General features: G+C 37.2%; 1 protein-coding gene across 1 annotated transcript in view; it reads left to right on the top strand.

The window, feature by feature from the left end:
• The window catches only part of LOC145988820 (protein G12), a 43,269-nt gene that overhangs the window by 26,335 nt on the left and 3,395 nt on the right, over positions 1 to 13,539 (top strand). The window contains exons 2-3 of the mRNA XM_083124030.1: positions 8,834 to 8,894; positions 11,129 to 11,328. Of these exons, the coding sequence (XP_082980156.1) occupies positions 8,834 to 8,894; positions 11,129 to 11,328 (261 nt within the window). The remainder of the gene's footprint in view (positions 1 to 8,833; positions 8,895 to 11,128; positions 11,329 to 13,539) is intronic.

Here is a 13,539-nt window from a genome sequence, read left to right as displayed (position 1 = left end):
TGAGCAGGCCATTCAGCTTTCTACTGTAAACTGTTATTTTTAAATTTCTTGGAAGGATCTGAAACTAATCCTGGGAACAGGAAATTGTATGCACAGAGTTCAGTCATGTCCCAATTTTAAAGAAAATGCCTAAAATAGGCAATATCTGGCATTTATGAAATAATATAGGCAATATCATATGAAATAGGCAAAATTAAATTGCCTTTAAACTAAGCTAATCCCTCCCCCCCCCCTGGCCTTCGCAACATTCTTTTTCATCATATCTCTAACAGGAAAGAATAGGCATTTTGCCTAACATCCGGTCTCTACTTATTATACATAAACTTAAAATGCCAAATCAATCAATCAAACAGATTTTCTCTCTGGTGTAATTTTGCCAATTCAGTATCTGAATTAGTTGCTCAAGATATCACCCCCTGAACACTAAAGCACAATGGTCCATAAAATGAAACATGAAATCAGAATTTGCATTACAAAAGGTTTTTGCATATTGTCATCTCTTTCACCAAATCGTCGTTCGCTCACGTTGTTTGCGAGTTATCTAGTTCTACAGACCACATTGGTAGTAACACGATGCAAAGTATAATTGTTAGTTTGTATCTTCAGACCGGTGCAAATAGCAGGCAATGCTATTTACACATTTCAACAAACAAACAACGTAAAAATGAAACTGAGAGAAGATTTATGATTTCAGGGAAATGTACTCATTTTTGAATTAACAGTATACAGTTAATGTGACACCAAACTTTATTCCTGGGGTTTGAATAGGTGTGGGAAGTAATGCCATTTGTGTTACATAGAAAAAATCGCATCTGGAAGGTGATGTCCATCTTACATAATGCAGTTTTCCAGTCGAGAGGTGAAGCTGCTTCACATGCGTTCCAATGTCTCCTGAGTGATCTGCTGCACCTCCCTATGAATAGCTGTCTTCAGTTTGTCTAATGAACGGGGTTTGTTGACGTAAACTCGCTCCTTTAAATACTCCCACAGAAAGAAGTTGCACATACTCAGGTCGGGAGATCGGGGAGGCCAAGGCACATCTCCAAACCTGGAAATCAAATGACCAGGAAACAATCCCCGTAGGCTGTTCATGGAATATCTGGCGGTGTGGGCTGTAAATAAATAAATGGCAATAGATCACACACATTACACACAAAAAAATAATAGTGTTTGGTGTACAATTAACTGTGTAATGTTCATTAAAAAATTATTACATTTCCCTGTGTCACCCTGTATATACGAGGGTTGGGGAGTAAGTCATGGCAAAGCAGTAATAATTCGACAATTGAAGGATGTATTAAAAATTTGTTATACACAACTGAATGAGTATCCATTATGGATATTTTGTTGGTAGGAATCATGAAAGAAAACCCAAGCAACCCTGTGACATACACATGTATTAATGTACAAGTTACAAAAACCTGTCTGACCCTGTGACATACACATGTGCACATGTTACAAAAACTTGTCTGATTATGACAAACCTTCGAAATAATCTCCTGCATTGTCCACAGCACGCTGCCATCGATGTGGAAGACGTCGAATACCATCGGCAGTACCATCCTCTTCAGACATGGTGAAGAATGAATGAATGAAAATAACTCTGCACAGATTTTGTCATCTGGTAGAAGGGCATGTCACAAAGTTGGCTACTCTCACCTGACCCTCAAGAGCTATGTTGCTATATTAATGTCAGTTAACTTTTGGAGAAAGTTGCACTGCCAACCATTGAATAATGAACTGGCAGCAGTGAGAAAAATGCAATTATACACAAAAAGTATGTGCACCAAATAGCTTATAGCACTGGCTCTATGGTTTTCTTATCACACTGTTTTTTATAAAAAATCTGATAATTTTTGGACATTTCCATGAAATTTTCAAATTCTGCCCTGTCTTAAGCCCTAATTGTTGCACAGGTTAAAATTGTAGGGGAAAAAAAGTTTTATCACTTACCTTCTTGCCTGTGTCATCATGAGAGGTGGTGCCACTGTTGGAAGCAGGGATCCAGGCAGTGTGTTGTACCATGAGACTTCTTCACTTGGCTCTTATCAAAGAACAACTGGTGCCTGGTGATGGCTGATGGACCAGCTCGTCACTTGGCAGATTTCCACTACTGCATGGATAACTGATTGTCACAAACCTAGAAGATAAATTGTAACTCAGTTAAAAATTAGATGAAAATAGTGGCTCAACAATTATTTTAAAATGTGCAACTTCTTATTAGTTTTGCACCAATATTGTGGCAAATGTTTATTCTATAATATAACAATAGGTATTTAAATAATCACAACATTTTAAATAAATCTATGAATATTTGAAAATATTGATAGACAAGTGTAACTTGATGGCCTAAATAGTCTTAAAATATCTTTAAATTATTTTGAAAACCCTATAAATTAACATAAACATTAATACATAAGCTCAAACTGTTCACCAAGATTGATGTACTAGGAGAGTACCTGAAAATATCGTGCGACCATTTCGATCTGCAGCCGAGAGATCGGGAGAAGCATGACGGGCGGCGCTGACGGAGATGCCGACATTTGCGGCCTGAAATGCCCACTTATTTTTATGGACATATGCAGACATTTATATAAATATTGCAAAACTAGCACTAACCTGTGTTATAAGAGTATGGTTTTAATTTTAGTAGCTTAGTGACTGTATGTGCCGATGATTTTGACACGCCCACCTCTTGTGAAACACGGCGTAGAGGTTTGTTTGGAGAACGTTCTAACGCTGCACCAATATCATCGAGTTTTGCTTCGGTTAGAATCCGTCGTTTTTGCTTAGGTGTTTTAAAATTTAACGATACAGTTTCTCGTAATTTAAGGACAAGATGTCTAACCGTATCTCTGTGTGGAGTTGAAACGCATGGGAATTTCTGTACAAATTACCTACACACGTCTCGACACGAGTTTGTTTTCACGTACGTGTCATACATAAAAAATCTTTGTTCTAACGTGAATCTTGTGGCTGGCATTCCAATCGTCTCACTGACACATAACACATACACACTACAATAACACAAACAAGTAACTGCAAGTAACCAAGAATAACACTCTTGTGCACAGTACGAAATTAACACGCTCTTGGTTTACATTGCTCGCCACTATATTTACAACTCTTTACATTGCTCACCACTATATTTACAACTCTGTCTTCATCTAGTTGCAAAGGAACAAAAAACTCGAGCTCGGATATTTCGGATTGCAAGGAAGCTCACGAAAACCATTCACTTTTATCGGTTTCGTCTGCAGTGTAATCCTGATACAGTGTTGCACATTCGAAACCTCCAAACGATTCCCATGGCCACAAAACTCTTTCAAGGATATAAACTTAAACAGGACGTTACTGGTCAAAACTATGATTAAAATGCATTATTATCTGTGGCTCGTAACATCGTTTCTATAGCATATTTATTTGTGTATATAAGAGCAGAACTTGGATGAATTACAGAAGAACTTTTGCGTGTTATAACACAGGTTAGTGCTCGTTTTGCAATATTTATATAAATGTCTGCATATGTCTATAAAAATAAGCGGGCATTACAGGCCGCAAATGTCGGCATCTCCGTCAGCGCCGCCCGCCACGCTTCTCCCGATCTCTCGGCTGCAGATCGAAATGGACGCACGGTACTAACATGGTGCACAGCCAGCTTTATTGGAGTCAGAAGAAACATTAGAGAATGAACTTACAGACGTACAAAAGTAATAATTTTATGTAGCCTATTCATTCCGTAATCACCTAATCCACTCAAATTGTATTTGCTAGTGTATTCAACGTTATTTTTCATAAGTACAGCAGTATGTTATTAAGTTGTTAGAAATATACATTACATTTTATGTGCTGCATACCAGCATTTCACGGAGCATTCCGTACTTTTCACATGTTCGAATCATCAAATATAATAAATATCCAATATTGATGTCATTAATATTCTTAATTATCATGTGCAAAATAAATTAGCGATGTCGAAGAGCTATAAACCCTTACCATGACATAGAGGCTTAACATGTTTACGCAAAAAATAACAACTAATTATTGTACGTTTGTTCAAGATATTAACTTTTACCACTCATATTCTGCTATCCCATTTTTTATCGACTTACATATCAGTGTAATATAGCTTCTTGAAACTAATTTATAAGCTTATTCTGTATTGCGCAATAATAATAATACAGAATAAGCGTCGAGGATTGCTGTCAAAAGGTGTTGTTTTTCTTCACGACAACGCACGACCACACACTGCAAATGTGACGAAAAACCTCCTACAGGGATTTGGCTGGGACGTGTTTGACCATCCTCCGTACAGCCCTGACCTCGCTCCTAGCGACTTTCATCTGTTCTTACATCTCAAGTCTTTCCTTGGCGGTCAACACTTCAACAATGACGACGAGCTGAAAGAAACTGTTTCCAACTGGTTGAAGACACAGGCGGCAAATTTCTATGAAGAAGGTATACAAAAACTTGTGCCACGCTATGACAAATGCCTGCAAAATTTCGGCAGTTAGTAGTTTAAGAGTTGTAGAATTTTGTGCAATAAATAACTTTTCTGTATCTGTACACAATTTAATTTTATTACCAAACGGAACTTACTTTCTGGACGTGCCTTGTATATTTCCTTTATTTATATCCATTGGTATATATCTCAGCTGTTTGATTCGCATTCCAAGAAAAGAACCCATAACCCTAGAGATTAGCCGTGGTATACAGAGTGGCACCAAAAGGACAGGTGGCATCAATTAAGTGGCGCCCCTAACGTGTGGCCTTACATGAAGGGAGGTAGCAGGGCAATGATCAGATGAACAGATTACCTATCATGCTGCAAAACACTTTGCGTCCCAAAACCTGTTTACCACATGCCTTGGCTGAAAATGAGGAAAAGGAGTTATCCAATTTTATACTGCCACCAAACTTAATGCAATTAAAATAAGAATTAAGCATTTGTGGAGCAAATTTACTCTGAGACTCCGACAATGTGTGCAACACCAAGGGCGTCATCTTACTGACACCATATTAAAAAAATGAACATTTTTCAGGTACACTAGTAATTTCCACTCATGTACAGTACATTCATGTTCAAAAAATAAATAATATTTGCTCTCTATATTTTTGTGAATTTTTTAAACCTTCCCTCTTGACTGCCTCACCCTGTATATATGAATTGAAAGTTTTAACAATTTAGTTCTCACTTATAAACATTATGTATATGTATATATAATGAACCAATTATATTATCCCCGAATATAATGAAGGATATACATTTTTATCATCATAATAAACAAACATAATATCTTGTCTTTAAATGATGTACATTTGTTTTTAAAATCTTACAAGTTGCAGTTGCAAATGTCAGGTTGATATGGCATCAGTCATCAGACGTCTAATTATGATCTTCCAATAATTTCTTACACATTATTCTAATCGAAAAGTGGCTTTCTAGAAGAAAAAATTAATGCTACTTTCCGCCAGTTATTAATTTATATAATATTCTGAATGGAGTGAAATGATAATGTTAACCAGTGGCGGAGCGTGACCTTTCCAACAGTGTAAGCCTAGCATGATGAAGGCTTGTGTTTATTTTGGGGCTGGGTCAGTGATTTATCCACAATCATCAACCCCTCCCCCATTTTTTCAGAACACCTCCCTGAAATTTTTCACAAAACCCTAATTTTGGCACTAAATTTAACCTTACATCATTTAAAAACAAAGTTACACTACATCAGATTAAATATTCTGGATAAATCCCTGAGCCTGGTGTTTTCTTTGCTAGGCTGTATATCTCCTACATTTCAACTGATAATTACGTCGGTTTTATTCCTATCGCAATGAGTAACTTATCCATAAAAAAATGCAAAGTTAGATAAAATGAAGAATAATGATAATAAAGAAACGAAAACAGAAAAGTGCTGAATACTTTTTACAACCGCTGCATAACCAAGTATCAGCTCATACCATGATCACAAAATTGGGGCACTTTATTTTTCGTTTCTGTTACCGTGCCTGCTAGAGAAGTGGTGGGCCTACCTACATCCAGAAACCAACAACAGTTGTTCGTGCAAGAAGCACTTCGAAGCAAATGGTCGCCTGTTTTTTGGGGAAAAACTGACATATAGCTACAGTGCCACTAGAGAATCGTAGAACCGTAAATTCTGAATGGTACACAACCATATACAGCCATTTCGTATGTTGTTCGAAGAGTGTTTAAACCACGGACTATGTAATTAATAATATTTTGTTCACATTTGACATGAGATTTGTAAAACTGGTTCAATATTCAGTTTTAATTAAACATTTTAATTTTTGAAAAAGTTATTGCGCTTGTTAGCTCAATTACTACCAGCTGAGTTCAAATATAAACGAAAAACAGAAATCTTAATATTTCCAATGTTTGTGCTCTCCTACAAGCGAAAAACAGAAACAAGCGTTTGTATATCTAATTTTCCCGTTTCTCGCTCATTATTAGGTGTTTCTCCTTTTTTCCCTTCCTGTTAGTTTTTTGCTTCAGAATTCCCTGTTCCTGGAAAAAACCTCCTTGAAACACCACTGGCTCAAATTTCCTTTGCAGCCAACCATTCATTCATACCCGACAACGCTGGAGAACCCTCCTCTTGCAGGACCTGGGTCTCACTGGCGCGTGTTCACGGTTAGACAGTGAAGCCAACCCAAGCATAATGGTGCTAAATCTCACACAAGTTTCAAAAGTCGTTTGGAAGTTGGTGATATAAATGAAACAAGAGGGCCGCTGTTCGTGGTAGTTGAATTTTCCCAAACTTTTCACGTATGACGTCGAACTCATCCCGTTGGTTGAACCATTCGAATTTATATTTATTTCTTGATGCAAATTAATATTAATAATATGTAGATCGCAGAACAATTTAGTAGTATGTAGCATAATTACGGAGTTTAAAGGAGATCATGGATGTCCAGAAGGAGCAAGGGGAGGAAGCCCTTCCTGGAAAATGAATGTCAACCATAAAAGAATATATTTCACACATATAATTTCATTTCAGTCACATCAAATTATGTTAATTATTGTAAGGGCGTTGCAGAAAAATGTTAACTTCAAATTGAATTTGTATCTTTTGAGGAGGCAACTTTATTATGGGGGAAATATACCTAGTTTACCCCCACCCCTGGAAAAATTACTATGCTTAATCAACCCCGGTGGAAAGAAATACTGCGGACATCCATGAACAACACTTTTTGTAAGAACAACACTTTTTGTAAACATAAGGTCTGCAACGCTGTTGTAAGCCTCTGGCTGGAAGGTTTACACACGTGGGTTTTGGCCCGCTCTTCTCCACCCAGAGAACGGGCCTTGCACCCAGATAGGGTAGGCAGTGCTCTTTTGCGGTCAGAAATTTGTAAGGCAAGATTCAGAAGGCTTACAGCTTTCCACAAGCAGAAGGTGGGAGATCCCACGTGCTGCCTGGCACTGAAGTGTTGCAATCTAACAAACATGATCTCGAACACTGGTGTCGACCCGATTTGAACTTTGAAGTTGTTTACGAATTTTTACCAGATAATTACATACATTTTACTAGAACTAATGAAGTGTAAGCCCGGCTTACACGGCTTACATGGATGCTCCGCGCCTGATGTTAACCATTGAAAAATATCTCAATGGAGGCTTTAGAATGCAGAAAAACTGGTGTAAATATCTTGTACGGTTTCCATGATATAAATTTTCAAAGTTTGGGTTGTGCAACTTTTGAAACATTCTGTACAATGTATTGGATCTTACTTTAAACTGCAGGTCAAATTCGGATTATCCTATCCGAGATCAAAATAAGTTACATCAAACTCATTCCCTCCTATTTCATTTCAACGGTCATAGGTACCAGTGCTAACATTGGATATTTTTGAGCAAGTGGTCAGTTATTGGGATATTTTCTGCAAATTTAAGTGAAATAAAAAATGGGTAAAAGGGCTTCCTTCCTAATTTACACATAAGTATACTTATATTTCTAAAGTTTCCTCCAGTCTGTTTTGTTCAATTTGTACAGTGCTTAAATTATTCACAAAAGAGAGTAAATGACTAACAGATGCATAAGCTATACACCCTTCTTTATTGACCATAAAAATGGTGGTTTATGACCCATTCAGGAAACAATTAAACCATTCAATGGCAGTAATCAAAATAACATGGGATTTGAATTGCTCAAACTGCATCAGTGCAAAGTTAACATCCCACGTGAATTCTTAGCATCAAATAGGTCTTGTAAATTTATTTTCCGAGTATATAAGGTATTAATTTTACTGGATTAATTAATTAATTAACATGGTCAGTGTATATGCACATTTATCTTGTTATAATGAAAAGTTTAATTGAAGTGTATTGCAATGGGTTGCTGTGTTTGAGATTGCTTGAATTGATACGTAACTAAATTCATTAATTTTGGAAACTCCAATAGGTCTCTGACATTGCGTGCCAGTCTTACTAGACCATCCATAGTTCTACATATTATTCTCTGGTGTTTTATCCACATTGATTGAAAAGGATTAATAGAAATATAGCACACTGTCCAAAGACACTCACGGAATAAAGGAAGACTGAGTACTTAACAACTCAAGGTGTCTGCCACAGAATCCTTACAGTTCTCTTACACGTACTCCCCTAATTATTATTATTATTAATGATAAAAATAATTACGAAGAAATCGCATGCTGAACACAACAAAATTCTCAAATTTGATGTTTCTAAGATTGAATCCCTCAATCAATTCACTTCGTATGTTCAAACAAATTGAAAATATTGTAAACATAAAAGAAACTGTAATTATACATAAAGATAGATTCAATTTTTCTTCTTTTTCTCACTGCATAGATGAGGTCTGTCTTTGAGATTCTACTTATAATCATTGTAAGTCATACTACATTGTGTTCCGGTAAGTACCAGAATTCTTATGATATTTAATTTATTTTGGAATATTTCACACAAAATGCTAGCTGAATTATATCAGTCACAAAAAAAGTTAAATCCATTCCTTTTTTTAGCATGTAGAGTCAATGTATAGCTCAGTTAAAATATAGGCAGGGCTCGAAAAATACCAGTCGCCAGGTCACCATGGCGACTAAAAATTTCAGCCTGGCGAGCGTGATCTTTTGCTGTTATATGTACAAACTTTTGATGGTTCTAAGTTCAAATTGCAGTACAGCGTAAGTTAGCAAATGATTTTTTTTTTATCAACGTTGTGAACATTCCATAGAATCGGTAACAATTTCTTACCCTTCCTCCCCCATTTCCTGCTTTCTCAAATAATTTAGTGATGTTTTGAATACCGTGATGTTCAGCATCTTATACAGTGTGTTTCAAAAGTTGCACAATCAAATTTTGGAAATGTATATCATGAAAACCGTACGAGATATTTACACCGGGTTTTCTGCATTATAAAGCATCATCCATTGAGATATTTTTCAATGCTTAAAATCATTAGTTCACTCCGTACAGAAAATTATATAAATTAATAACTGACAGAAAGCAGCATTCAATTTTTTCCAGAAATGAACTTCTGAGTAAGAAAATTACGTAAGAAATTATCGAAGGGTCATAATTAGACATTTGATGAATGATGCAATATCAGTCTGTCATTTGCGACCAATATTGGTCATGTGCAACATTTGATGAATTTTTGACTGGCGATTTTATGGGTTGAGTGAAAAGTGCCATTTTTGGGACATATATCCGTATATGTTAACACTAGCAGGTCGAAATCATGCCAAAACAGTTGCATGATTTTGTGCCGAAATTGGACTCTTGAGAGAATCCTAGGCTGCCACTGGCTCACTTTCGCCACTACTGTGCCTGTTTTTTAAATTGATTCAGCATGACGTATTCATTGGAGCAGTGCGTGTGTATTGCTGAAGAGTATTTTACTACTCATTCTTACACTCATGTGCAAGGGGTTTTCCAATAAAAATGCCCTGCTTCTGCTGTACCTCACAAAGCAACTGTTTTACAATCAGACAAACACCAACAATTGATCCCACAAATTGTTTGAGTTGGTATTTATTGTTGAAAATCAGTTCTCAGATGTTTTCAGAAAATTAACAATGATTTTTAAAATAATGTAATTGCTTTTATTTAGATAAATGCTAACATAAATTTATGAATCCAGTGATAGCCTACAGGATTAGTTTAATGCAGAAAACCCGGTGTAAATATCTCTTATGATTTGCATGATATATATTTTCAAAGTTTGGATTGCGCAACTTTTGAAACATACTGTACGTAGTATGCACAATTGCTAGTAGGTGGTTTCCTGGCACATGATTTTCAGAGCTGGGGCCTAGCTTTAAAGAAAATTTTTCGAGCACTGAATATAGGTATCACAAAATACAAAATATGGAGAGGCCTTATGATTGATAACCAAGCATGTATGAAATCAATAGTAAATTATATTATTTATATGTGACACTTGTACATCTTTCATCTGTTCTGCATTATCGAAAAGGGTTAAATATGCCTGCACATCTACACATACCACTGCAAATTTTCATCTGCAGAAATTTTAGCTAGAATATAATTTTATGTTATATTAAGTATAGATGAACCAGAAAAACACACACATTATTGATATTGGTATTGAGTGGTCAAATTGCAATCTCAGTACTCTAGATACAGAGTCTGAATCCTACCTGGGTGTAGGTGTATCTTAGTGAGTGTCCTTCCATTAATTTCATCTTATCATCAGTCACGCTTACCACATCACGACTAGCCCTAAATAGGCAAGAAAAATACAAACTTCAACAATGCCAAGTTTTTATAGAGAATTAAATACTAAGGCAACATAATATCTACTATGGCCCACACTGGTGTGTTTATGCCTACCACACTTTCAATTTTAACTTCCAAAGCACTTAAAGCTGCTTATGTTCTTGAATCAATACATTTGTCTCAAGTAGGAGCAACAAATTATACATAAAGACATGTTCATCCTTATCTTTGCAAGTAATAGATGAAAGCAACAAGTACGACAAAAACGAGTTTGTCGGGCATTCAAAAGTATCATGTCAACACAAAAACCAAAATATGAAGGCCAAGTGATTCACCCAGCTTAGAACGAGTACTGATCTACTAGTCTAATTTAATACTGCTATGTATTTCTTTTCATTCTAACAGGCACGGCAAACAATGGGCAAAGAAACCTCAACAGTGTACTGGAAAAATTTGCTGATCTCATTCCAATGAACAAAATTACAGATATCATTTCGAAACACTTGGATTCCGATCCTGAAGTACAAGATGTAGCTAACTATCTCCGATCACCTGAATTCAGAAGATTCATAAACGTTCTTGAAAACATGGCAGCATTCACAGATGTAAGTAGGTTTGTGTTCAAATTCAAGTTCCATCCTCCAAGAGGGTGAAATAGCATTAAAGGGGTCAAACTGGTGGTTTTATGTGGTGAAAGTACTAGTTGCTACAACTTTTCTTATTGACAACCAAATACATGTAATTTTCTGACAGGAATAGCAGTTGGTGAGAAAAGTTTCTCATGCACATGTAGGGTAAACAGAACTGGACCTATAGTTAAAAAGAACCATTGAAATATACATCCAGTATTAGTTTAATCTGGGACCCTTTCATTGCAACACATCCATTTCTATTAGCCAAATGTAACTTTTATTAATTGCAATATTCTAAATAATTGTATTACTAGCATTGGGGTAGATTAATATGTGTGCTATCAATATTGGTCATTTTAAACATGCAAGGGTGGTGCAGGGAAATGGGAAATCTTGAATCTAGGATTAGCAACACTGTAGTGCCAGCATTTGTTCGGGACCGATGCAACATCATTGAGAAGGCATTGCATTTAGTCATGATGGTGCATTGGAGAGGTGTGGAATGTGTGTTCGCTGTGAAAGCATTTTATAAGAACAGTGATAGTGTGACTGCAGCGCAAATAATATTTCGGCACCATTACCAGCTAGGACGTCACAGTCGTATTCCATTTCCTTCTGTGGGGGCATCTCAAAAGCAAAGTATACAGCACACGTCCTGCAACTATCGCTCAACTGAAACAGAAGTTTGAAGAAGAAATCAGTGGCATTCCTCGAGGCATGATACACCAAGCATTCTAGAGTTTCCACAGCAGGCTGTCAGAATGTGTATGCTGAAATGGAACACATCTTTCCGATGTCATCTTCAACAAGTAAAGTGACATGTTAGTGCCATTGTTAATGAATTTCAATCATACATACTTTGTACATACATTTCCATGCATTAAATGTATTTTTTTCCTGTGTCTATTCGTGCATTTACGTCAACTGAAATTTTCCAGTTTCCCTGCACCACCCTGTATCAGCAAAGTGCCTAAAACTTTACAGATACAATGTTCTGTAAATAGCCTTTAAGTTAATGTAAAATTCTGTCTTATTTTTATGAACAAAAGAAGTTATAATTAGGGCTCGGAGGTTGATGACCTAAAATGTTGAAAAATAACCTCAAAATAATTCTCACTTTCAAATTGAAAGCTTGAATTTTTTGTAAATTACAAGAGTGGTTGAATAATTCGATAAAAGGCATTGTTTGGTGGTTTGAACTACCGAAGCAAAGGGGAAAAAATCAATTACAACCTTAGTGACAATGAAGTTCGACCAGTCACAAATATAGGAGTGCGTTGTGAAAGAAGGAGAACACATGCATATGCTGAACATATTTTATTCAGGAGGCTACATGGAACAAAGGAAAACATAAATTTCCGCTGCAACGCAGCAATGTATGATGTCCACACAAAATAAAACATTTTCGTCCATCTACACATCACATTGAAGTTCGACCACTGTTAGAGGGGATCCTGTTTACCATGGTGTGATGCCGCCCCGTCGGCGAATAACTGTGGCAATGCGTCGGGGCATGCTGCGGACAAGTCGTTCAAGGTATTCCACATCGATGCGGTACCATTCCTCCTGCAGGCAGGTGATAAGAGCAGCCACTGTCGTGGGTCCCCTCTGTTGCACACGTCGCTTAAGAACACGCCATACATTCCCAATGGGCAAGAGGTCGGGACTCGATGGTGGCCATGGCAGAGTTCGCACGTGATGGCGAGTCAACCATTCTCTTGTCAGCCATGCTGTATGAGGCCTGGCATTGTCGTGTTGAAAGATGAGACACCGCCTGTGGAACATGTGCCTTCGCACTGTGGGAAGATGCCGCTCCAGTATGCATGTATAGGCGTGTGCATTCACAATGGCCTCACAGACGTGTAGTGGGCCAAGCCCAGATGCCGTCATGCATCCCCATACCATTACTGACGCAGGTTTCTGTACCAGACGTGCATAACATTTTGCTTCATTCTGTTCCTCCTTCCAACAAATGACTGTTTTCCGTATTTTCCCGTACACAACATTGAAAATGGATTCGTCCGTCCACAAAACCCTGTTCCACTGCCGAAATGTCCATCCCCGGTACATTCGTGCCCACCGTAGTCGATTGCCTTTGTTCAACATGGAAAGGAAGGGTTTAAGTTTCGCCTTGTACACTCGGTAACCGCATCGCTGTAGGTAACGGCGAATGGTTCTGGTTGA

The sequence above is a fragment of the Lepisma saccharinum genome, chromosome 6 (assembly GCF_977018435.1).
Source record: "Lepisma saccharinum chromosome 6, izLepSacc3.1, whole genome shotgun sequence".
Taxonomy (NCBI): Eukaryota; Metazoa; Arthropoda; class Insecta; order Zygentoma; family Lepismatidae; genus Lepisma; species Lepisma saccharinum.
Note: the sequence above shows the minus strand (reverse complement) of the source record. Positions and strands in the feature narration are given on the sequence as shown.